The 24,592-nt window shown below is 54.1% G+C and overlaps 10 protein-coding genes across 10 annotated transcripts; 3 read left to right on the top strand and 7 right to left on the bottom strand.

Moving 5' to 3' along the window:
* The first annotated feature begins 2,685 nt into the window (after positions 1–2,685).
* On the top strand, positions 2,686–5,114 carry EI97DRAFT_299517 (acid protease). The gene has a single exon (XM_033794517.1). The coding sequence runs from the start codon at positions 3,063–3,065 to the stop codon at positions 4,905–4,907; it is 1,845 nt and encodes a 614-aa protein (XP_033655166.1). The 5' UTR covers positions 2,686–3,062; the 3' UTR covers positions 4,908–5,114.
* Positions 5,115–5,155: 41 nt separating this feature from the next.
* Positions 5,156–5,752, bottom strand: EI97DRAFT_457621 (uncharacterized protein; the record flags this gene model as incomplete). Its single annotated transcript, XM_033800837.1, has 2 exons — positions 5,156–5,545; positions 5,594–5,752. The coding sequence occupies 2 exons, from the start codon at positions 5,750–5,752 to the stop codon at positions 5,156–5,158; spliced, it is 549 nt and encodes a 182-aa protein (XP_033655165.1).
* Positions 5,753–6,179: 427 nt separating this feature from the next.
* Positions 6,180–8,120, bottom strand: EI97DRAFT_449695 (uncharacterized protein; the record flags this gene model as incomplete). The annotated part of the gene is made up of 2 exons (XM_033800234.1): positions 6,180–7,170; positions 7,216–8,120. The coding sequence occupies 2 exons, from the start codon at positions 8,118–8,120 to the stop codon at positions 6,180–6,182; spliced, it is 1,896 nt and encodes a 631-aa protein (XP_033655164.1).
* A 710-nt stretch (positions 8,121–8,830) lies between these two features.
* On the bottom strand, positions 8,831–10,444 carry EI97DRAFT_299502 (uncharacterized protein). The gene is made up of 2 exons (XM_033794516.1): positions 10,324–10,444; positions 8,831–10,270 (listed from the first exon to the last, which is right to left on the bottom strand). Exon 2 carries the CDS (start codon positions 10,172–10,174, stop codon positions 8,960–8,962), a length of 1,215 nt encoding a protein of 404 aa, XP_033655163.1. The 5' UTR covers positions 10,175–10,270; positions 10,324–10,444; the 3' UTR covers positions 8,831–8,959.
* A 2,319-nt stretch (positions 10,445–12,763) lies between these two features.
* EI97DRAFT_441650 (uncharacterized protein) lies at positions 12,764–13,459 on the bottom strand (the record flags this gene model as incomplete). The annotated part of the gene is made up of 1 exon (XM_033799710.1): positions 12,764–13,459. The coding sequence occupies one exon, from the start codon at positions 13,457–13,459 to the stop codon at positions 12,764–12,766; it is 696 nt and encodes a 231-aa protein (XP_033655162.1).
* Positions 13,460–13,689: 230 nt separating this feature from the next.
* On the bottom strand, positions 13,690–14,568 carry EI97DRAFT_299478 (uncharacterized protein). Its single transcript, XM_033794515.1, has one exon. The coding sequence runs from the start codon at positions 14,518–14,520 to the stop codon at positions 13,921–13,923; it is 600 nt and encodes a 199-aa protein (XP_033655161.1). The 5' UTR covers positions 14,521–14,568; the 3' UTR covers positions 13,690–13,920.
* A 160-nt stretch (positions 14,569–14,728) lies between these two features.
* Positions 14,729–15,812, top strand: EI97DRAFT_500545 (eukaryotic translation initiation factor 1A). Its single transcript, XM_033802667.1, has 4 exons — positions 14,729–14,830; positions 14,914–14,992; positions 15,052–15,223; positions 15,286–15,812. The coding sequence occupies exons 1-4, from the start codon at positions 14,810–14,812 to the stop codon at positions 15,470–15,472; spliced, it is 459 nt and encodes a 152-aa protein (XP_033655160.1). The 5' UTR covers positions 14,729–14,809; the 3' UTR covers positions 15,473–15,812.
* Positions 15,788–18,752, bottom strand: EI97DRAFT_416684 (DNA repair protein). The gene is made up of 2 exons (XM_033796899.1): positions 18,683–18,752; positions 15,788–18,634 (listed from the first exon to the last, which is right to left on the bottom strand). The coding sequence occupies exons 1-2, from the start codon at positions 18,725–18,727 to the stop codon at positions 15,848–15,850; spliced, it is 2,832 nt and encodes a 943-aa protein (XP_033655159.1). The 5' UTR covers positions 18,728–18,752; the 3' UTR covers positions 15,788–15,847.
* Positions 18,753–18,906: 154 nt separating this feature from the next.
* On the bottom strand, positions 18,907–19,736 carry EI97DRAFT_432472 (CBP4-domain-containing protein). The gene is made up of 4 exons (XM_033798172.1): positions 19,586–19,736; positions 19,465–19,537; positions 19,234–19,345; positions 18,907–19,182 (listed from the first exon to the last, which is right to left on the bottom strand). The coding sequence occupies exons 1-4, from the start codon at positions 19,627–19,629 to the stop codon at positions 19,055–19,057; spliced, it is 357 nt and encodes a 118-aa protein (XP_033655158.1). The 5' UTR covers positions 19,630–19,736; the 3' UTR covers positions 18,907–19,054.
* A 965-nt stretch (positions 19,737–20,701) lies between these two features.
* Positions 20,702–24,077, top strand: EI97DRAFT_457613 (uncharacterized protein; the record flags this gene model as incomplete). The annotated part of the gene is made up of 3 exons (XM_033800836.1): positions 20,702–21,173; positions 21,230–23,884; positions 23,947–24,077. The coding sequence occupies 3 exons, from the start codon at positions 20,702–20,704 to the stop codon at positions 24,075–24,077; spliced, it is 3,258 nt and encodes a 1,085-aa protein (XP_033655157.1).
* Between the last annotated feature and the right edge of the window lie 515 nt (positions 24,078–24,592).

Here is a 24,592-nt window from a genome sequence, read left to right as displayed (position 1 = left end):
CTCCAGGGTTCTGTTGTTGCTGATTTGGCCGATTTTGCTGTCCGGGGTCAGTAGGCTGGGCAGGTCGAATCTCTACTACGCTATTCCCGATTGTCACTTGTTGTCCATGATTGTTGTTGTTATCGTTGTTATTGTTATTGTCGTTCGATGGAGGCTGCGGGTTAGGGGTAAATTGGGGGTCCTTGATAATCGAAACGATGAGCCCGGGCAAATCAACAACACCGTTTGGCCTCTGCTCGTCACCCGGCTTTTCTTTTCCGTCAGGTGTCTGCTTGTCGTCGGGTGTTTGGGGGTTTTCTCCCGGAGGGTTATTCTCAGTGGGTTGCACGGGATCAGGGCCAGATGTCGGCTGGGTGCCGGGCACACACCTGAGGCAGCCTTGCCTTGTCACATGTGTCGAAGTAGACTGATACGTTGTGCTAAAGAACTGGCTTGTGGTGGGAATGATCATAGGAGGAGGTGATGCCGTCTCATGTGGAAAATCCTCGGTGGATGATCGAGTGTGTTCCCTAGTCTGCCGAAGTGTGCAAGTCGCGATATCCGATCCCTTATACATGGACGTGATTGTCGGATCCAGCTTGAGATACTCAATCAACTGAGCCGGCAACGTCAGCGGAGCATCAGGATTTTGAAGAGTAGGTGCCGAGTCGCTGTAGGTCTGAATGAAAAAATGGTAATCCTCAGATTCAGTGGGGTATATGTGGAGTCGGGTCACATTATTGTCGCATGTGGGCTCTGGTCCAGGCGTCTCCAGTTGTGATTCTAGGGGATTTGTGGATGTTGGCAAAGGGTCAAAGCTGGAGTCATCCGTAGCCGTGATTGTTGGCCCGCTATCGTCTGTATCTGTCGGCTCCGCGGAGGCAAAGTCAAGGCCTCCGTAGATGTCGGTGTAGATCTATATGCGTTTAGTGAACCCTTTGCCATTATATGAACACGAACTATGACTAACCACGTAGGTAGGTCCAATGTCCAGCGTGATGGTAGTGCCAATAACAGGCACCCAAGTGAACCTTGGCGTGGTCGTAAGCACATCGGACTGGTTAGTCGGATGCGGCATGTTACGGGTTATCGTCTCGAATTCCGTGACCACAGTGTCGATAGTCGTGCCGTCCATCCAAGTGACAGTCCGCGTGACAACAGTCACTACTGTCGGGATGGGCTCAAATGTTGTGAAAGGATTCTGGTAAGATATGGTTGTTGGCGTGAAAGCCTCCAAAACGCAGCCGGTACATAGTGGAGTCGAGCTGATGGACTGTTTCGTCGCTGGTGACGAAGTCGTGTTTGATATAACGGGCAGCGAAAGAGTTGGAGGACCAAGACTGGCCGACCCGTTCAATGAGGAGGATATTGATGGCGCTATTGGAGTGGGTGTGGAAAGACTTTGTGATGATGTTACAGGCGGCCCAACCAATGCGAACACTGACGAAGTTGAAGAAGGAACTATGTCTGTTGTTGATAACGTGGAGTTGACTAAGGAATGATTAGCGCGGGGATGTCGGTACTTGACGAGTAGCTACATACATCCTAACAAGAGTTAGTAACGAAGTCGTCGTGTCAAGAGAGTGCAATGCTTACCTCTGATACGGAAGTTGGGAGAAGCACCTGTGGCAGAGACCCAAACGAGCGAGCCTAGGATGGCGTAAAGCCGCATTTTTTCACCTGCGACTGCACCTATGCATCAATGAGAAAAGAGGGGGTGAAGTCAGGTAGACTGCGATTAGAGAAAGCAGTGAACATTAACGGTTGGATCCTGTGTTCACAATCATGACGAAGGAAAGTGTGAAACAGCGAAGTAGCCTTGAAGGCTGCTGTGGACGGGGCCCCTATGAATAGACCCTACAGCCCCTGCGCAAATCGTGGACACCCGCTGCAAGAGTGCTCCAGCTGCCATGGTCTCGGCAGCCCGTATGGCTGTTACGCCATGAAGACACGCAGTGGGCTGAAGACGAGGGGATCTGAGCACAGCTTTCCTTGTTAACCTTGGGACCTGTTCCCACAGTCCGGTGCTTTTGTCTTTCCATCTCTCACACACTTCTCAGGGGTTGCGCTACGACATGAAGCCCAAATAGAAAGATTCTGTTTGATGACATACTGATCGTCTGGCAAGCCTGGTATAGAAGCCATACTTGTGGCCGGCTCAATGCACAAGCCACAGGTTGAGGAAAATGTACCCTAGGGTAAGGCGGCGAAACACTGACCAGAGAGAAAGGGTCTGGATCGAGGCTCCCATGCTGCCCTGTTCCACTTTCCCAGCTCTTGTGGCTTCAGCTCATAGGTAAGGAAATGCTGGCACTGCAGATTGGGGCGGTGCTCTCGGAGTTTTCCATCGACTGTCGGTGGAGCAGGAGCGGTGAGGTGCCACAGATACATGGCATAGATTGCTTGTGTAACGTACGCTGATTTCCCCTTTTACTTACTTCCAACCTGCGGGGGATAACGTTCCAACGCTAGGGAAGAATCAATGCAAGCTCGGCCTGTACATCATCAGTCAAGTCTAGTTGATGATGAGGAAGCGTCAAATACTGTGTCTTCTCATGGACAGAGAAACTCCGAGTTCTCCCAAGGTTGAAGTTCGGGTATCGTCAATGCGCAGTAAATTTCCGACCATTGGTTGTTGCCCTTTTCGGTTAGCTCATCATCATCGTTTCGTTACGTGACACGAACCACGACCTCACTCCTCAGCCTCATCCACCACACCTCCACCACCTCGTATCCAGCTGAGAGATAGCTCCATCATAACTGGCCAACCACGCCATCAAGAAACCGTTTCCCTCGCCCTCGCCAAGCGTAGTCGCCCGCCATGTGGGAATCTGGCCCTGCTTGCGTCCCACTCCCTTCAGCCTGGATCTCGGCTTCGCCTACGCCTGCATCCACACGATCTTGGGCGATCTTGTTGGGGGGTTGTGGGTTGTGATGTCCGTTGTCCTGGTCCCGGAACGAGCTTCTTCCCACTGTCCTCGTTCTTTTCTCGATAGGCAATTAGGTGGGGGAAACGATCCCTTGGGTGGGATAATGCATTGAACGACCTTTTTTCTCTTCCCTTCACTCCCCCGGCAGCCAAAATGCGCATCGCAAGACGCGAGACAGGGGCAGCCGTTCCAACGCCCTATGTAGTTCCGCCTTCGAAAGAGTTTGACGGGAATGATGGAGCGTGGAGCACTTTTAAGATCAGCGTGGGCACGCCAGGACAAGACTTTCGCGTGTTGGCATCGACACAGAGTGGTGCGACGCAGGTCGTCATGCCAGAAGGTTGTTTGGAAGGAGACGGCGTGGACTGTCCAAGCACGCGAGGAGCGGAGGTATTCAACAGCGAGAAGAGTCCCGGGTTTCAATTGAACGTATCGTCAACATGGTCGACCATCGGACAGTACGACGTAGAGACCGAGTCACGGTTGAACATCACTGTGCCGGCGATATTTGGCTATGACAAGGTTGCGTTGGGTCCCGCTGCGGATAGATCATCGCTGTCGCTAGACCACCAGGTCGTTGCTGGAGTTGCGGACCTGAATTACTACATGGGCCATATACCTCTGGGAACCCAGGACTCGAGTTTCTCCAGTCTCAGCCAGTCCATCGACTCGTTCCTCTACCAACTCCGGAACCAAACCAAGATACCCAGTCTCTCCTTCGCATACACGGCTGGAGCCAAATACCGATTGAAATCCGTATTTGGCAGCTTGATATTAGGAGGCTACGACTCCACGCGCTTCACTCCAAACCCAAACCCCTTCTCCTTCTCCTTCTCCGCCGACCCCTCGCGCCTCCTTACCGTGGGTGTAGAATCCCTCCTGGCCTCAAACTCGCTCAAAGGCACCTACTCCCTTTCCTCCAGCGCACACTTCTCCCTCCTCGACTCCACCGTCCCGCATCTCTGGCTCCCCCGCCCCATCTGCGACAACTTCGAGCAAGCCTTCGGCCTCACCTACGACCCCACCACAGACCTCTACCTGGTAAACTCCAGCATCCACGCCGAACTCCGCTCCAAAAACCCATCCATCACAATCAAGCTCGTCAACTCCCTCACCGACACGTCGACAAACTACACCAACATCGTCCTCCCCTACGCCGCCTTCGACCTCCAAGCCTCGTACCCGTACTACTCATCCCCAACAAACTACTTCCCCATCCGCCGCGCCGCAAACGAAAGCCAATACGTCCTCGGCCGCACCTTGCTCCAAGAAGCCTACCTCATCGTCGACTACGAGCGCGCAAACTTCACCATCGCGCAAGCCGCGTTTCCCGATCCGTTACCCGCCGCCAACATCGTCACCATCCACTCCCCTTCGGATCCGTCCTCGTCCTCGGAAAAGGATGCTTCGCCCTTAGGCACAGCAGCGATCGCGGGCATAGCCGCAGGCGGCGGCCTCCTCCTCATCCTCATCATCGTCGGCGCAGTCTTCCTGCATCGCCGCCGCCGCTCGCGGAGATACGAACTCGCCAATACGCAAATCACGGAGACGGCGGGGACGGGCCGGCGGCGTCGGGACAACGCCAGCGCGGATGCGCACAAGCACAGCGATGAGGAGCCGCAGGAGTTGGGCGGGGCGCCGTTTATCGAGTTGGCGTCGCCGAGATATGATGGGAGTGGTTTTGGTGCTGCTGCTGGTGCTGCTGCTGGTGGTACCCGTGGTGCTGGGACGGAGACGGATTATAAGAGCAAGCTGGAGCCGATTAATGTCGTGCCGCAGGAGTTGCCGACGCCGCATACGCCGCGGTGGGTCGAGGTGCGGAACCCGTATATGGTGCGGCATGAGATGGATGGGGAGTCTTCGGTTGTGGATGGGGGGAGTACGTGGGGAGCGAGCCGGGAGCACAGTAGGGATCCCAGTGCCGATGGCAGAGAGGGGGCAGGGTGGAGGAATGACGGGGAAGGAGTGCAGCGGGCACCGGTGCGACGTTGGGTGTGAGTCCAATGGGTGGTGAGAGGGGGAGGTATGGGCAAGGGTATTGAAAGGATGGATGGGGATTCTGGGTTTGTGATACCACTTCATTCTGCTTTTTATTTTGCATAGGCGGGCCTTTTCTGGTTATGTTCGTTGTAATTCCGAGAGACGCATCTTTTCTCAAACACCCACCTCTGACACTCCCTTTTTCCCTCTTCATCCCATCTCTGCTTCGTTCACATTCCTTCACACGCTTTCAATCACCACCATCCTCACACCCCTTCCCCTCCTTCTCCTTTCCGCCTTCGGTCCAACAACTCCCCCATCCACCCGACCTGCCAAATATGTCCATCCGGGTCCTCAATTCCCCGCGTATACAACCTGTCAATTTTCCCCAAACTGGTCGGATACTTCTTCCCGCCCCGCTCAAGCGCCAAATCAACGACACGATCGACATCCTCGCGCTTCTCGACGAGGATAGACAGGAATGTCTCGGTGGCGGCGTGCGCGTTCACGATGGATTTGCTTGAGGGTATGAATCTCTTGAAAGTAGGGTTTTCCCTGGCAAGTGCGATTATCAGTGCAGGGTTCGGAATGGGAAGGTGCTCAGGAAGATGAGGATGGCGGGAAATGAGCAGGGGAAGTTGCTCCACTATGGCAGCCTTTACGAATGGCAGATGTGAAGGAACGAGGAGCAAAATTCACCATACCGTCAGGTACACCCCAATCTGCTCCGACAGCATCATGTACCTCGCACTCTCGTCGCCCATCTGCTCATGCCTCCGGAAACCCAACGCCTCGTAGAAAGGCACTGATACCTTGAGCGATTCGACAGCCAATGTGACGACGATGAAGGGTTTGAATGCCATGTTGTTGCAATTGAACTGATATACCCTATTCCTCCTTGCAATTAAAAGGCACGGGAGAAGCAAGTCACTGCCGGCGGTTGCTCTCAGCTGAAAGGCAGAAGTTGGGAAGGAATGGCTCTATGAACCCCGATCTCCCCCCTCTTGCACTGCTCTCACCGCCGGCGCCAAGAGAAGTACCCCGGCCTGTCACGTATCCACGTGAATTCGTGTCTCTGATATCAGGACTGCACAGAAGCAGCCCGTTCAGAGAACCGTATTAGTTCGAGAAAGACAACGATATCCGTCCGAAGCCAGAACAAAATTACCATTCCCAGATACCTGATAACTCCGCCGCTATGCTATATGCAGGACGCCTATTCCCTGTGAAAAGATCAGGACCCCGACATGGTTACCCACCCATATGCTCTTATATAGGAAAATCCACCCTCTAGTTCAGCCGAATCCTCTTCCCGGCAGGCTCTTCTGCCTTCAAACCGGCAGTCGGGGGCGCCCAATGGGGTTTGCCCTTCTCGAGCGGCGAACGTTCGGCGCTGCTGCCGTCGGTATGCTTTTCCTGCCGCCGAATAAAACGCGGATGTTTCAGTTTCCAAGGGGCCTCGATCGAAAACGAGAACACTTCCCTATCAGATTTGTGTCCAGCCACCTGTTTGACCCTATCAGTCCGATCGCTGCTCTGATCCTTGGCAAGGTCGCCCTCATCTCCAGACTCGTCGTCCAGTCTGACGTGCTTGCCTAGTGCGTTCTTGAAGCGCGCTTCCCGCTCCTTCGCCTTCTTGTCCGAGAGTGAGAAGAAGCTGGAACGTTCTGACGTTGTGGCCGATGCGCCTCCTTCCTTATCGGTGGTCTTATGGTCGGCCTCTCCCTCCTCCTCAACGACCTCGCTGTAGTTCCACATCAGACTAACCTCACCTCGGATCAGAGCAGTCAGCCACAAGCTACCCAGCACGCCAGGTACAAGATAGAGCAGGGCCGGTTGAGCATGTTGCCAAACGTGCATAACGTAAAGTGTAGCCATCATTCCCGCAATGTATCCTACAACACTGGCCGTAAAGTAGGTTTTCGGGAAGGTGAACGGCGCCTCGGGTTTACTAGACGATGTCGTGAAAAGAGGCCGGCCGGACAGGGAATGGGTCCAAAAATGGTCACTCCAACGACCCGCTAGGGAGAAGTAGGTGGGCTTCTCTACTATCTCCTTGCCTCCTTCTTCTGTTGCAGGTATCCGCCTTTGCTGTCGCAGGTAGAAAAGGTATAGATCGAAGCGTAGTGCAAGGCCCATCATAATACCGGGCAGGACGATGTCGCCAAGGCCCAGCATGGCATGTGATGGTTTCTTAGAAATAGCATCTGCCGGGCTAGGACGAGGGAACATGAGCTTGATAGGCACATCCAACGACGTGGCAACCGAAACCATCATGGGTCTGGATCAATCAGCAGCAGTTACACTTCATTGGTGCAGAACTTACGTGAAAAAGACAAAGTAGATGTCGTAGAAGAACAGAGCGCTCAGTATCAGACTGCCTGTCGCGAAGGTTGTGGGCGACATGAGCTGCAGTGCTCCGTACGCAAACCCAAATCCCATCAGGTTCGTCAGATACCAAGGCTTGTCCACGAAGTTGAAGTACGCAACAGCAGCCACCGACAGGAGAGAGCTGACGATTGCATGAGGCCCAATCCGCACCTTACCGGCAAACACGCGGTGGAGGTAAACACGGACAGTCCATTTGTTTCCTGGCATGGCACGGTCCGACCACAAGAGCTCTCGAATGCCACTAGGAAGCGGGATCCGTGCTAGGAAGCCCGGAAGAGGGGAATCAATGACGCCCTTGTCCTTGATGCTGCCCGCCACGGGTACAGCCTTCTTCGCTTTCCCATGAACATGATATAGCGTCCCGTCGAGGGCATAGCGACGGGGGAAAATGAGCGAGTGGCCGATGTCCAGGAGATCGTTGATGAGGCGTGCCACGGAGAATGCGCCGAAGAAAGCAAAGTACCAATTCAAGATCTTGTTCAACAGCGCGGGATCCTCCAACCATTTTATCAGATAGTACAGGCCGGCCAAGGTGGTTCCAGCGAGGAGAGGGAACACGATCGCATCGCTAGGCGATAGACCTTCCATCATGCGTGTATCGTCTTCTTCATCTTCATCTTCACTGGATACGTCCTCCTCGTCGACGCGCGCACCGCTGCGCTTCTTCGATTTCGCAGCTGATGAGGGTCTCGTAAGGGAAGCATGAGCTCCGGCATAGATGGGGAACAATGCTGATAGAAGCAAGTGGACATAGAGTGGGATCATGGGCTGTAAAAGGGTAAAATCGTAAGCAACACGACCCGCAATCTGCGCCAGCAGACCTGGCTCGGTGTCGGCCATGGTCGCGAGGGATGAAGCGTGGAGTGGTAGTGGGGTAAAGGAAAGTGAGGAGATCTGTGAAGAGCCACAAATGATATTGAGATAGATGGGCGGCGTGGGGACCCGCGTGTGAAAGGTGGTGGTGATCCCCTCAGGAACTGGGCCAGAGAGGAACCTTTTTACTCTCCAGTCTCGAATGAGTGAAGTTCGTGTGGTTGACGTTGTTTTCTGCGGCCCGCAATCTGCATGGAAACAAACTTGCGCACGGACTCCCGCACCACCTGGCACCTGCACCACCTGCAGGCCATCGGAAGCTAACCCATTAAAGTAAATCTTTGGGAGAAAATGCATGTGCCCAGGTGCGTGTCACTATAAGATAGCCAAACACAAGGGGAGTAAACTCACGCTTGAAGTAAGATACATGTAGAACTGTACTCGGCATTGAAATAGGTGTGTTGCATCTACTCTCGTCTTCCTGTAAACAACGCTTCGCTCAATATTGGGGTGCGCCGTGCACCTCCACCAACTAGAGGTATACAAAAGCCTAACAAAAACAAGCAAGAAAGGGAGGAATAACAATAAACCAGCTAAAGCCAGTGTCATCCACAGCTATTCAGTTTAGCCCTTCATGTGCTCCCATGGAAGCGCTCGCTGAAGACATATTACAATGTATATGCGTGCGCGCGAACAAATGTTGGAGCGCAACCTCAAGCAAGGGAATATCGACGAGAACGTGGCATAAAACAGACCAGCTGCTGTATGCTCTGGTACCCGGAAGCCTTGCGCTCGATATGCAATGCTGATATTACAAGACGGAGATGCCTGCGTCCCAGCGATGTCGGTTAATCTCGGTGGACGCCTTAGTTGCGTGCAGCGGAGTTGCGCATGAGGTCAAAAGACAGCCCATCTACGAGTACTTTCGTCCGAGGCTCGATGGACCCGTCATGTACGTTAGCTAATGCACCTCCCTCGAACGAAGATGCAGCTGCTAGAACTTTTATTTTGCCGCCGGCACGGTAAGGAGACACAGAGGCCAAAAGGCGGTCCTTGATACGACGGGGAACCGGGAGCGCTCTGCTGCACTTGCCGTCGAAGTACGACGGGGTCGAGATAGACGACACGGAAGGCGCTGTGGACGACGTGGTAAGGATAGGGTGATGGGAAGAAACAGTTGAGTCGCAGTCGGGCTCGGAGTTTATGGCGGTAGTCGGTGCCTTGCCTTCTATACTCGACGAGCTTTGGACATTTGGCTCCTGCTGGGCTTGTTGCTCTTCTTCTTCTAATGGAGTGGGTGTGAGGAGGAACGACGACCCGCTACCATGCTCATAGTACCGCAGGATTGAGTATGGGGTGTTACTGTCCTTAGAAAAGCTCTTCGACAGTTGTAGCTCGGACTCCTCTTGTGCCTCATCCTCAGTGTCATCATCCGACGAGCTCCATGCAGAGAAGGCACTGCGCAGCGGGGGTCTAACTGGGGGGATTTCCAAAACGCCAGGGCCTTCGAGTGATCGTCTGTCTGTACTGATCCGAGTTTGGGACCTTTCGGCCTTTGCGGAATGTTCGGAAACAGAGTGGCAAGTGGATATCGGGTCGTAAGAAGTAATTGCATCCAGCTGTGCTTGAACAAACCTGGCCAGATTCGCGGAATAGTTCCAAAGAGGACTGATGGGGGATTTTGCAGATTCGGCAAAGGCGGTGGCTGTCGGAGTAATCGTTGAGCTGGTCCGATCTGTGCCTTGTGACGGTGACCGTGTATGATGGGAGGTGTAATCATCGTCTGTTCTTGAGCTCTCCATAACTTCCATCACCGGCTGCGTTTCGTTCAGGTGCTGGAGATGGTCCTGCGGACGGAAGGCCGTCACACTCTCTGCGTTTGGCAGAGCCCGTCGATCACGGGGGCGGTGAGTGGCGTAACGGCTGCGCACAGCAGCTCTTCCCTCCGCAAGGATGAGCTCTGCCTCTGGTGTTGAGCATCCTAGGGCTTCCACGATCGGCAGTGAATTACTCCTGTTCCTGAAGGCCCTGGGTCGCGGACTCGGGGCACTGGGGGAAGGTGAAGAATGTCGTTTATCCATGCTCGGATCGTGCCGGACTAGCGAAAGGCTGCCATATAAAAACCGGTACCATTCACACAGGATCTCTGGACTTCAGGAGTGTCGAATATGATAACTCTGGTGGACACAGCGGGTTATAGACTACTCGCAAGCGCATGAGAAAAGCTCACGGACGAGGAGAAGACGGGACAGTGCCACGCAGGTTGATAGGGGCATTCGGGGATAGCGGAGCTGAGCTGAGATGAGTAATGAGATAAGAATTGAGGAGTTCTGAGAGTTTGGCTCGGACTGGTGGAGAGGCCAGGGGTTGCAAAGGGTTCTTCGAAGGTGGAGGGAGGCGAATTCTCCGCATGACGTTAAAAGAAAGTTTTGGCGTGGAGCTTGGGCGACATGGCATTCTCACTGATCAGTGTTCAACGGCCCAGTAATAATGTTGCCGGTTATGGCCCGTTCACTGGCCTGAGGCCCTCTGGGGGTGAACTGGGATGGGCTCCACCTGCGGTTCCACATGCCGACCAATTACGCGTCCCCATCATTTGACCGAAAGGGAGACAGAGAGGGCCGAGAGCCCCAGCGAGGGGAAGAGCGAGGGGGAGAGCCAGGCCCGGGAGTGTCAACACGCGAGCGGTGCAGACGGGTGGAGGGTGTGATCTGCTCAGATCGCCGCCATGGTTGCTTTTTGGGAGACGTCTGTGTCGGTTGTGTTCAAAATGTTTGCTTCAGCCCTGTGCCTCGGCGGCGGTCCGACGGGAAAGCAGAAGCTGTGAATGGCTGGGAATGAAAACAGGCCTGGAATTGCAGTGGGAGATCAACGCGCCTCGCATTCCAAGGTCGTGGGCAGCATTGCGGGCATTCGGATGTCGTGCCATGACGTCGCCACATCGCCTGAGGCGTGCGCTGACGAAGTTGAGAGAGGACGTGAAAAATCCATGCTAGGGGGTTTATAGTTCGTACCATAGATAAGAGATAGTCTTTCTTTGACGCCTGTTACCAGCCCGGCATGAGGCGTGCCGTCGAGGTGTTGAGGAGGAGTCCCGTCCGCAAAGGCGCCGCGGGCCGAGCATGTCCGAGCCCGCGGGAAGCGCAACCCAAGTGAATTGCCACTTGATCACTTCCAGGTTCCAACCTAACTTGGAAGGTTGGCCAGTCACTCAACAGCATGACACTCTTCCATCACGAGCAACCTCTCTGTCACTTCAAACTTCCAAGTTTGAGAGCGATTCCTGAATCCTCACAACTTGGAGTTGGTCGGACGGGTGCCAAGGTGTGATGCTGGTCAATATCAACCCCGGCGTATTGGTCCCTGCGTCGGGAAACGTCACCTCGCTTGTACTTGTAACGGTTGCTCGATATAGACTACCCTATCGGCATTGTTCCTGAAAGAAGACGTCTTGCTTTGGTTTTGCAGACCCAATGCAGAGGCTCCGTCATGGAGTCCGTGTACCCTACCATACCTAGATACCGTGGAATTGCATAGGGTCCATTGATCAGCCTAACCTATGGAGACATTGCATCTTCTCTTCCTTCCATCTTGGTTGAAGCGTGTCTTATTACTCTTGGTTGGTCCGGAGAGGGAATTCATGTCAATGGGAAGTTTCTGTCAAATAGAAAAAGGGGAGCAAGAATGAGTGAGTAGGCGAACAGCGCAATGCAAGTTGGGCAAACGGAAATGGCAACGACCAGAACCAGGACTCAAGGGGATTTGCAAGACTACACTGAATCGAAAGTAGGCTCGAACCTAGCGGCAAGGAATGTGAAGACATGCTAACCAAGATGAAGAGCAGCCTGCTTGACTTACAACAACTGGCAGTAAATCCGTTTCAGCCATCCGAGAGCCTGATTTTAAGGTTCAAGATACCAATGTCCATCCACTTTGATACAATCTTCTAGGTCGTATCCGGTGGTTTCGCCTTCGTCGTCGCATTCGCATCACCGTGACCGCGTCGTGGAAGTCGACGTCGGTCTTCCCGATAGCTCATACACCCGAGGGATCCGATAAGTGGTAAGTCCAGTGTGGCACTTCACTAGTTGTTCACCGTAATCAGCGGTCCTCGTTTCTTCCCATATCAAATGGCCAGGCCTCGCCCTGATTCTGACCCCGCAACACAGCGTACGAAGCGACAAGTGCCGTATCCGTTGCATCTTCTGGTAGTCGGCCCACATTATAAACGACTGCGCCGCTCTGCCTATGTCAGTCCAGCCATGACCTTGCCGTTGCGCGCCCCTTATATCACTTGTCAGCTGCCGTTAGGTGGATTGAAATCATTGTGCCAGAGTAAATCATATAACCACCTTCCATTTGAAGAGTTCTTGCGTAGGTGACGCCCCAATTCTGTCAGGCCTCTGAAGTTCCCAGCGCAAAGAGATGTTGAATAATCCGTTGATTGGCTTAATAAGGTGATGGAAGGATACAGCAATCGTGCAGTCCCCATGAAATCCAGTTGATCCTTCAGTCTGGCAAAGAGATGAAACATTGCAGAATTCCGCTTTGGCCATGTTCTTCAACCACAGTTCTCTATGAAATGTATGATTTATCAGGTGAGTAGCTTATGGATAACAGTCCAATCGGCGTGCGATTTCCTGGCATTATAGCGGTAGCACGCATGGTGGTTAAGCCGGGAGCACCGGATCTTGTGCCTTGCTCTTGAAACTCCCATACAGCAACGTGCTGAGACCGCAGAATCCTAGCGCAAATGCCGCCCACTGAAACCCCATATAGTATAGCCCTTTCTCATACTGAAATCCTTGCACAACCTCCGAACCCGCAATTTCCAGCGCCGAAGCGACCATATGCATTGAAAACGCATCCACAAGCATGATGGCCGTGCCCAGGGCGGCGAGTGCTACTGCAATTGCTCGCATCCGGCGAGGGGAGAGTGCCCGGAAGAATTGTGAAATAAAGAAGCAGGACAGACTGAAGAAGAAGAATAGGGCCGCTAGGACGGGAGTGCCGTATATGACCTCTTTCTGCAGACTGTATGCAACCTCAACTGCTCTTGTATCGAAGACCGCATTTGCTGGCTGACTTAATAGTGCGAGAGATTCGGCGGGTTTCCTGCCAGCCGTAATAATGCAGGACACTGCATCTCTACTCTCGAAACAGAGAGCAAAGCTGGCGAGTCGAAGACCCTGGGCGGATATCCCAGGAGTGTGTAGTCGGATGGCGTAGAAGGAGTCGAGGGCGCTTGTCTCGCCGGGGGCGGAGGGTATGCAACCACAAATGAGGATGGTTGTCGAAACCAGAGCTGATAGAAGGAAGAAGTAGGTTGCGCCAGCGAGAATTCGGTCGGCTAATTGGTTTGGCATGATCGGCCCTGCAGCCGATACCACGGTGCTCTCTTGAGAAGTGAGGTTGAGAAGCTTCCGAAATATGCGCGGTCGACTACTTGGCTGGATTCGCAATTGACAACCGTAGCTTTATCCCACACTGGCGCAGTGAACGGCCTGGGGTTCATTCACTGGGCTCGTGAACGCTCCCATTGTCAATCAGCGTTTGCTATTCACGAAAACCCTGCGCCACACTCGGTGCAGTCAATGTCACAGCAGCTTGTGACCGCTCCGGTGGCTACACATCTGCTAGACTTTCGACACGTCGATCTGTACCTCCTGGGTGGAGTACGATATCGGTGACCGCCTTTTCGTCTCAGGGTGAGCATCGCCTGTACCAGGCCTGTGACAAAGATTGCTCACGCCCTCGACGCAATCTAAAACCTCACTGATGAGGATTGTATCGCCTCTTTAGTCTGGCGGTGGATTCTATGCCAGTCTCATTTCACGGTCGATTTCGGCCGATTTGGTGGTGCGGGCCGCTTTGGAGTCCGTTGCTGCTGCACAGAATTCTGGTTCTTCTTATTTGGTAGAGACGGAGGGTTCTTCTTCTGAAGCTCCGCCTCTAAGCCTTTCAAGAGCGCATCGACAACCATATCAGTCTCCCGCTTTACGTCCACATATTTCGCTGGCACAATCCCAGATAACGCATGCATTTTGACCGATCCGGTTATGCCCACACGTTCCCCCTTTTCCAACATCGCCTTGATCGTTGTGTGAGGCCCCACTCCCTCCGCCGCTTTGAGTATGATGCCATCCTCATCAACACCCTTCTCTTTCAGCGTGTCCAGAAAGGCATTCCGCAGCCGTCTCCTGGCCCATGAACGTACAACGCGAGCTCTTGACGTGTTGGGTCCGACCGTTACATGCCACCAAAGGCCCTTTTTCTCTCGCTCTTTCATCGCGCGCTGCCGTACTGTGTACAGAGGGTGGTAGAAGTCCTGCACGACATGGTGAATAATAAACGTCGTATGTCCGGGACTATAATTGAAATTGAAGAATTTGAGATTCTTTGGAAGAAACCGGACCGTAGAGCTCATACCGCCATCCCAGACAATATCAACAATGGTGCGCGTGTTCTTGCTGCTATGACGAGGAAGAGGAAATCCAAACGGCGCTGAAATCTTGGCACTTGACCGGGGTCGCCGAACCCGCGCTAGCCCCCTTTCGGTGGCGGCAGCCGGGGGTTTTTATATCCCCACCAACAAGGCCTTCCAAGCTTCATTCATCATACTTTCACGAGAAAGCACCACTTCACTGCACAACACTCTCTAGCGCACGCGCAACACATACAGCACATCTATAGAGTCACTACGATAAACAGCCATCATGCCCAAGAATAAGGGAAAGGTACGCATCATTCTTTGCTACTCACCCCTCCACCCCACCAGCCCCGCCACCAACCAGGACTCGATCACTGACCCGCACCGCAGGGAGGCAAGAACCGAAGACGAGGCAAGAACGAGAACGACAATGAGAAGCGCGAGTTGACCTTCAAGGAGGAAGGCCAAGGTACGTCTCCTCAGAGCCACCCACACGCTCTGCGCAACCCCCACTAATATCCCTCGCAGAATATGCCCAAGTCGTAAAGATGCTCGGAAACGGCCGTCTAGAAGCCCTCTGCTTCGACGGCACGCGCCGTCTCGCGCACATCCGCGGAAAGCTACGCAAAAAGGTCTGGATCAATCAAGGAGATATCATTCTGCTTTCGCTGCGTGATTACCAGGACGAGAAGGGAGATGTGTACGTGCCATATTCTTTCTTTTCCCTACCATCCAAATGGCAAGCTAACACTCATCCTACAGCATTCTCAAGTACACCGCCGACGAAGCCCGCTCCCTAAAAGCCTACGGTGAACTCCCCGACCACGCCAAGATCAACGAGACCGACACGTACGGCGACGAAGGCGACCAAGGCATCGGCTTCGAATTCGACGAGGACCGCAGCGAGAGCGGCGAGGAGAAGGGCGAAGTCGATATCGACGAGATTTAAGGGGTGGCGTGTCGTTGTCCGCCATGCTGTGCGGGGACTCCTCTAAGCCATCGAAAGCGCTGCTGGTGCGATTCTGTTTCATCTGCGGACTTGGACGGGCGCTTTCATCGGCTCTTTAAAAGAGAGGGTTCTCTTGCGCGGCTCAAATGCTGCACCACAAGGCGCGTGCGGGCGGAAGATCTGGTGGTGGATATGTTATCTTCTTTCTTTTTGCTATCGGGTTTGACGGCGTGGAGTTTGGCAGATTGGGCTTATGACGGGGTTATGTAGCTCTTCACATGTCTAGCTGCATCAAAATTCATGGCGTAATACCTTAATCGTAAATCGAAACCGTTTCAGTTGTCTAACCCGTTGTCTAACGTGTCTAAATCGTTACTATATTTGCGTTAAACTCGCAAACAACTCCTCACCCGTATCCCCAGAAAAGTTCCTATTAAAAAACCTCCAAATCCTCCTCGCCGCCTCCGTCCCCACAAGCTTAGCCAATTCTCCTTCCTCCATATTCGCCACCTCGGTCAAACTCTCCGTCTCCAGCATCAACGTCATCGCAACCTTCTCATTCACCCCTGGAATCGCTCTCAGCAGATCCTGACTCGTCTGATTGAAGGTGCGCATCTCGTCGCCTTGAAGATTGGGATCGAGACCGAGCTGCACCGCGCGCAGGGGGTCGGGCTCATCGGCCCCCTTCTTCAGTTCCGAGAAGATTTCGGCCGTTTGGTAAGGGGAGGAGGACCAGATGATTTTGAGTCTGGGAAAGGCGAGCGTTAGCATGACGAGTTTGCTCTGAAGATCGGGCACCGCGGCGAGGCCTGATGTCGTCGCAGGAGCCGAAAGGTCCGAGAAGGGTTCGAGGGTGAAGGACTTGTTTTGGTCGAATTCGATGAGCAGCATGGGGTGCTTGTAGTGCTCCATCATGGCTTCCACCTGGTTGAAGAGACGGCCGTTGGCGAAGGAGCCGATGAGGTCGCGGACGGATTTACGCTCGATGCAGATGTTGGGAGTGAGCACGTAGTCGCCCACTGTGAGCATGCAAGGGACGATGACGATGCTACGGGCGTGGAGGAGGGAGGGGAGGCTGGAACGGAATTCGCGGACGTCCACGACGACACGGGGGGGTTGTTCCGTGGCGGCTAAGCGGCCGCCACCAGCGATGCGGGTGTTGATGGTACGGAGGAAGGATTCTTGGGGGTCGAGGGAGGCGTTGTTGATGGTCATGGCCATGTTCCCTCTTTCACGGATGAGGCGCGTGAAGGCGTCTTTTTCTCGTCTGACGGCGGAGAGGTAGCGCTGTTCTTCCACGCTGCCACCGTAATACATGAAGAACACTTTGACAGTTCGGTCAGTGTGCGAGGAGCGGTAGACTTCGATCCGGCGGATGAAGGCAGCGTCTGGTTCGTACATGATCACGTAGCGCGGCTTTGTCTCCTCGAGGACGTGCTCATCCATGTCGCCTTCATATGGATGGATAACGATAAGATCATTCATGTCGAACAGCTCGTAATAATCATCCATATTCTCGAGAGGATCCACGCCAATCTCGGTCTTCTGCTCGGCTTCGATCTCTGTAGGTTGCAGCTCGGCCATCAAGCTTGCTATATGAGCATCACGGTCTCCGGCAATGCGGACTGCGCCTGTCTCTGCCCGTCCAGGCCCAGCTCCGCCAGATGCGCCGCCTCTTACTCGTCGTCTCTTGTTTGGGGGCGGCCTACTCGCCTTGCCGCTTTGAAGGCGCTGCTCGGTGCTACCGTTGATGGCTTTCTGATTCTCTGAAAAGAGCGCAGCGCTCACTTTAGAAAAACTGCTCTTCCAGGAGAGGTAGTTCCGCAATTTACGACGCATCATGTAAGAAGCCGACGGGCCTTCCTCAACATCCTCCTTCTGCTCGGCGCCTGCAGGCCTCACATACATAGTCTGTAGATACTCCCGCAATTGACGACAAGTGGCCTGGTCGCCACACATGATCAAGATGGAGCCATTCGAGCTGTCATGGACCACCGGGTTGAAATATGCGTCCTGCTCGATCTCTTGCAAAATCTCTGCAAGCTGGGCCCACTTGGGAAGCTCCTCCAGAACCGGCTCTAGCGAGTCCGGAACGGAATTCAAGTCTGTGATTGAAGCATTAGAGACTTTGCCAGTATAGACTCTTCGTTTCGCAGTTGTGAATATGGTGTTGGCGGCATCGAGGAAGAGCCAGGGCGACTGGTTCTGCCTCGTAGAGCCAGGAGGTGGTTGAGAGGCAGCGAGAACGGTATCGAGATACCTATTGAAATCCACCGAGTCGTAGGACAGCAGCGCATGAAGAATGGTTCGAAGCAATGTGAGATCACGAACAACCTGTCGGGTTTTGAAACTTGTCCGGTGCCATACTGGATCAAGTTGTCTTCGTATGATAGTGTCGAAGTTTCTGTGAAGAGCGCTGTCCAGCGTCCAGTCTTCCATCTCGATACCCGTGTTGTTCTTCCGAAGCTCACTTATGCTCGCCTCTACACACTCCAGTACCGCGTTCTGGATATCGCGCATTGTGTCTGTCATTGGCACTTCCAGCTCAATTACTTCGGCCTTCTTTCGCCCCTCTAGTGACTTTGCGACGGTGACATGGAAGCGCGGATACAGGGCGGGCTTCTGGAGAAACAAATTCTTCATCATATTAGTCAACGGGGTGAAACCGGTCGTGAAAGGCTCAGGACTGTCAGAGAAGGCTTTCAAGAAGCCTGCCTTGTTCTTCTGTCTGTATATGCGTAAAATGAAGGCCTCGAGGGAGGTTGCGATGACCTTTTCGGCATGCAGAACCACGACCCCGGAGACGGTTTCTGGGTTCAGCAGTCCGGATAGAAAGTCGACGATCAATATCCGCGACGTTATGCTGAAGATGCCTCCTTGGGCATACATCTTCTCACGCGTTCCCACGCTCATCAGATCGGTATTGACCAGACTGAGTCCACGCGCCCTAGGGGACATGCTAATGGCGGCATGCTCAGCCAAAGCCTCGCCAATCCAGACATTTTCACGATCGTCAGCCCCAATCAGCAGTATCAAATTATTCCCAGCGGCATCGTAGGAGTGGAGGAGGTTCGTGACGATGCGCAGGAGGCCCAGCCCGCGAGCGATGATGACGAGTTCATCTTCCTCTCGAAGTTCCTTGAATATGTCCTGTTGGAATTCCTGTCATTGTTAATCTCATCCTAGGCGGGAGAACAATGATCTGCATACAAGGGGAAGGGAAAGCTTCACGGGGGCTCTCTCATCGTTGGTCATCGGTGTGGGTGTCGTTGGATGACGGAGGGTTAGTGTCCACTCTGTACCTTGACTATGGGTGGGGCTAGCATCGCGCCCATCACGCGGTCACGTGATGGTAGACTACTTACGTATACAGAATGGAGGCGGCTTGATGAAGGCAATACGACTCCTGATGTTATCTCAGAATGCAAATGATGCTTCTTTTCGGGATTTTATATTCATAGGACCTTACAGTAGAACATATGCTTTCATAACAGTGCCTGCACGCCAACCCAACGCCAAAAGCCCCATCCAGAGTGGAAGTGAATATGATACATTCGAATGCATAATGACCACTCTTTTTTCTTAAGCACTCGACCTAATCTCTGCTCTTCTCTTCTTAGCCTCGGCCTCCAAGCTGGCCTGTTCGTCTCTCGAGCGCTGTGATCTCTCCTGGGCCTCCTTCCTCTCAATCTCCTTCAATTGGCCCCAGACTACAACATGTGAGCTTGGAAAGTTCAGAGAGGAAAAGCATGTATGCATACTCGGCTTATTTGACTTGCTTGCTTCCTTCAACTTCATAACAAAGTCGTCAAATTCCTGCTGTCTCTGCTCCCTTGTTTCCAGCGCACGCTTCTGCAACTCTGGATTGTACTTCTGAGGAAGTCGTCAGCGAATGACGGTTCGGCGCATGGAAACTACAGCCGGCGCATTGCCGCGCACAGTGGGAATTGCCAAAGCGATTACGGACGCGTGGGATGCATGGATATCAGTACCTTGAAGATCTCCTCCTCGGTGGGAGTAACATAGTTGACGAGCATAGGGCCCCCAATGCAAAGGACAGCACCTCTATTGAATAGTCAATACTGCCAGGGCAGAAAGTAGTGAATAACGAACGCTGCGAGGGCCTTGAGATACGTCCTGGCCCCTGGACCAGGCATATCTTAAAGCCGATGGGAGAAGAATAACAAATGCGTAGTCTTTTCTGTCAGCTGCGACCCGTGAAGTGTCAGGATCAGTCGGTTCTCAGCTCGTCGTCCTGAGCTCCATGTCTCGGAAGTCAAACTCTCCGTGAAGCAACGACGCAATCATGGTGACTAAGCCATCACAGCCACAGTGGCGGTGTGTTCACTTCAGGACCTTGGAAAGTACAGTGTATGGCACGTGGCTGTCCCTGCATCCCGAGGTCAGCATCAATCTAATAATCTGATGGATCGTCAGCGGCTCTGGCCGCCATTCCAAGGTTGCCTCGCCATTTTGCATATTTTTTGGACGCGGATTCGTCAAGCCAGCTGCGGATGAAACGTCTCCCAAGCCCTGCATGACTTTACCTGCCGTCACTTGTCCAACACCTTCAGCGTCGTACAGATACTGATGGTTATTGTATAGCCGAGTCCAGAGTAATAACAAGGTCATTGGCTAGTAGGTAGTAGGTCCGTTGGAGCTGACTGGCCCAATATTATTTTTGCTTGGGCAAGACTCCCTGGGGACCGGTGTACATGAATCCACCGTGCCTCACACAGTATACAGTACACAGTACTACTACTCTGTGCTTCCTTTCACCCAGCCTACCGGCCAACTCGCATACATTCATTGCCTCCCATGTAAAGCCAACGGGGCGTCCTACTGTTATTTCAGCACGGATCCGAGGCGCGAAGCCGGCCTAGTTCTCTTTCTCCTGGGTCAGGCGGTCCACAAAGAGTCTCGACAATCCGAAACCCCTCCTTACGCTCACCTGTACGGCGCTGCTGGCCAACCCGTATTTTAATATCAAGCCCCTTCGTTAATCTCGACGCGTTCCCTTGGCAGTGAAATAACGCGCAATCTCGCAAAACCCTTTTCCATTCCCCTTCCCCAGATTTCCCACATCCGTCGCCCAGTGCGAGTCCGCGCCTTATCAATCGCCGCAACACTCCCTGTTGATGGCGCCCCGCCCACAATCGGGATCCTGAACACGTCATTGGGCTGGATAGGGGGCCTGTGGCTTCGACAATCCACCGCATCCCGAGCGCCATGGCTTACCCACGATACAACAACGCTCAGCAACCGGGTCCGCAGCAGTACTACCACCAAGAACCCATCGACGCTGGCCACCAGCATACCGGCTACGACGACCACTACGACTACCAGTACGACGACCGCTACGGCTATGACCAAGGACACTATGAGCAGTATGACAATGGATATTATGACCAACAACAGCAGAACTGGGGGAATGCGGGCGGCTACTCGCAACAACAAGGGGGATATCCGGAACAGCGTCAGCGCACCGCACAAGCTCCACCAGGTGGCAGAGGGCAGCCTCGGGATCCCTATGCGCAGGACATGCACCAAGGACAACCACAACCCCCTCCGCAAGGACGAGGTCCCATGAGGGGTCCCATGGCGCCTCGAGGCGGACCGATGCAGGGACCCGGTATGCAACGTCCCCAGGGACGACCTCCCAATCCCCAGCAGCAAGGACAGCCAGTATTGAGACCACCCAGTATGAGACTCCAAGTTCCCATACTTTTTGAAAGTTGTGAAGCTTACCAGGAGCAGGAACCGAACGGGCCGCCATGTCCCCCGTGTCTCCGCAGAAACTCCCCCAAGATAGCCCATTCCCTACGTTTCCCACAAGCAAGGGCAAACCACGTCCGAATGCAGGATCGATGGATGAGGCTATGGCGCTCATGAGCATTGGGGCCAAGGAAGACGAGCGGCAAAGAACAGGGCCTGCGCAGGGCAGTGGAAGAGGACCCGCTGGCCCGCCACAGCGGAGAGGATTGCCGCCTGGGAGAGGTGGAGGGTATGCGGACCCAGACGCACAGAGGCAGGACTCGGGTCATTTCGAGGGTCAGGATCGCTTCCAGCAATCCCCTTCTCGTGGCTACCCCCAGCAGCGACCGCCGCCAATGAATATGGGAGGACCTGATGGTCGCTCTGGACCAGATCTCAATCCCGCTTCCCCTACACGGCAGGGCTTTTCCGCTCCTCAGCGATCCGTCACGATGCCGCATAACACGTCTACGGGGGTCAACGACCGAGGTTATCAGTACGATACTCAGCAAGACAACCAGCAACAATGGATGGAGCCAGGGTCAGTAGCCGGGTATCATGGTCCACAAGAACAGGCATACATTCCGCCTCGCCCAGCCACGGCTTCTGGTACCAAAGGCGACAGTCCTGCTGGACAGCAACAGTATCAGCAACCTCCTCCTGTACCCCAAATCCGTACCCAACAGCAGCCTCAGCAACCAAATCAGCAATATCAACAGGCGCAAGATGATGGGCAGGGCGATTTGGACAATTTCTATGATGACTATTACGGCGAGAGTCCCGTGGCTGACCGAATGAGCAAGGCTACTTCTATCGATATGCCAAACTTTGACGCCATACCAGAGGAGTCGGCCACTAGGCATCGTCGAGGCTATTCATTCGAAAATCATCTTTCTCCAGCGGCCTCGGTGCCAGCTACGCAGTCTGTACCTCCCGCAACAGCCGGGCCAACCCCAAGCTCCGATGAAAGGCAAAACAGTTTCTCCCAACAGGCGGCTAGAAGTAGATCCCAACCCGATCTCCATGGACAATACTCAGCGAACGGCGCCTATGCCATGGCTGCTGATGCGCCCGATATGCCTCCGCTTCCCAGAGCAAACACCATGCAGCAAGTTCCTGTCGGCTTACCCAGTGGTCCACGAGGCAGGGGCCCACCTCCGCGAGCAATGACCATGGGCACAGTACCTGAACACGCCCCATCGGATCAGGGATATGGTCGAGGACAGCAGCCAAACTACGATCCCAGGTACCAGCAACAGCAGCCTCCAATGCAGAGGAACTATTCCGATCAGTCTGCGTATTCCGAACCCGGCGCGTACGCAATGCGAAATGGCTCCCCAATGGCCGGCACTCTCATTCCGCGTCCTGGCACTGCAGCGCCTGCTCCTGGTCGAATGCCTCAAGATCCGATCCCACGTCGACCTGGGACGACTCAGCCCGCATCTACAAATCCAGATGCCCTACCTGCACATCCAGTCCCTGTGCGACCCGGCTTAATGCAACAAGGCCAAGAACGGTCGGCGTCGCCTCAGTCAACGAGACCGCCACCTATCCGACAATATCACACGGATCCAACACCGGGTGGATATAGGAACTCTCAGTCGTCCATGGGGCCGCCTGAACGTCGTGCCTCCGTGCCTCATCCCGTAACCCACGACGAACTCAACCGCCTCCGTAACACATGGAGAGCCAATCCTTCAGACCACGCAACAGGTCTCCAACTCGCAAAGAGACTCGTCGAAGCCGCAAGCGTCCTCGCCGATGAAGGCGGCACGGCAGACAACCGAACCCGCAACAAAAACCGCGAGAAGTTCGTCATGGAAGCGCACAAAATCGTTAAGAAGCTCGTCCACAGCGGCTACGCGGAAGCTATGTTCTACCTGGCCGATTGCTACGGCTGCGGGCGTCTCGGCCTGCAAGTCGACACCAAGGAAGCTTTCAGTTTGTACCAGTCCGCCGCTAAAGGGGGCCACGCAGCAGCCGCATACCGCACCGCCGTGTGCTGCGAAATGGGCCACGAGGAAGGCGGCGGCACGAAGAGGGACCCGCTCAAAGCAGTGCAGTGGTACCGCCGCGCCGCAGCGCTCGGAGACACGGCAGCCATGTACAAGATGGGCATGATCCTCCTCAAGGGCCTGCTCGGCCAGCAGAAAAACCTCGGCGAAGCGATCAACATGCTCAAACGGGCCGCCGACCGTGCAGACCCAGATAACCCGCACGCCCTGCACGAACTGGCGCTGCTGTATGAGGCGCAAACCGGCAACGAGCGCATCATCCGCGACGAAGCATACGCCGCGCAGCTCTTCATGCAAGCCGCCGAACTGGGATACAAGTTCAGCCAATTCCGCCTGGGCCAGGCATACGAGTACGGGTTACTCGGCTTACCCATCGATGCGCGCTCGAGCATCGCGTGGTATACACGCGCAGCCAGCCAGGAGGAACATCAGTCCGAGTTGGCGCTGAGCGGGTGGTATTTGACGGGGTCTCAGGGGATCTTGGAGCAGAGCGATACAGAAGCTTACCTGTGGGCGCGGAAGGCGGCGTGTGCGGAGCCGCCGTTACCCAAGGCGTTGTTCGCCATGGGGTATTTCACCGAGGTGGGGATCGGGTGTCCGAGGAGTTTGGAGGAGGCGAAGAGGTGGTATGGTCGTGCTGCTGGTGAGTCCGAAGATGATGCTCCATCCAAATATTTGCTGGACAGCTGCTGATGCCTTATCTAGCGTACAAGTTCCCCAAGGCGCAGGAGAGGCTCGAGGAGCTGAAGAAGGGGGGGCCGAAGGTTCAGCGCAGTCGAGAGAGGCTGAGCAGGACGAATCCGAAACAGCATGATGAGAATTGCATTGTTATGTGAGGAGGATGTGGCTCTGCCTTCTCCTCTCCTTTTTTGATGATGTGAGGGATTCAATTAGACGGTTCTGGGTGAAGTTCGACTCGAGATGATGGTCACTTATTGGGCTATTACGTTCAGGGCTGGGGTTGGCGGTTACGTGGAGGAACGATTCTTGGTGATGGTCTTGGTTGTCGTGGGTCCTTGTGATACCCATTGAATCTTAGGCACTAGTGGGCGCTGGTGTTCGCCTCAAGGTGCATTAGAGATAGAAGAATTGATGAATGAAAAGATTAGATGAGTTTAGCATGGTGAAAAGTGTGTGTATATATCATGACTAAAGTAACAGACAACCTACGCGAGTCACACTAGCTCAGCAGATGAATGTACGAGGATTGGATAGAGAGCAAAGGGCTGCTCGGAACAGATATCAAGCTGATACAATCAGTGATTCCGGAGGGCAACACGAGATATGGATTTTTAGGCAACCTATACACCTGATCTCCAGCCCGCTTAATCGATGGAGAGTGAGGTTAAAG

Source organism: Westerdykella ornata (genome assembly GCF_010094085.1).
Source record: "Westerdykella ornata strain CBS 379.55 unplaced genomic scaffold EI97scaffold_7, whole genome shotgun sequence".
In the NCBI taxonomy this organism is placed as follows: Eukaryota; Fungi; Ascomycota; class Dothideomycetes; order Pleosporales; family Sporormiaceae; genus Westerdykella; species Westerdykella ornata.
This window is presented reverse-complemented; position numbering and strand designations above follow the sequence as displayed.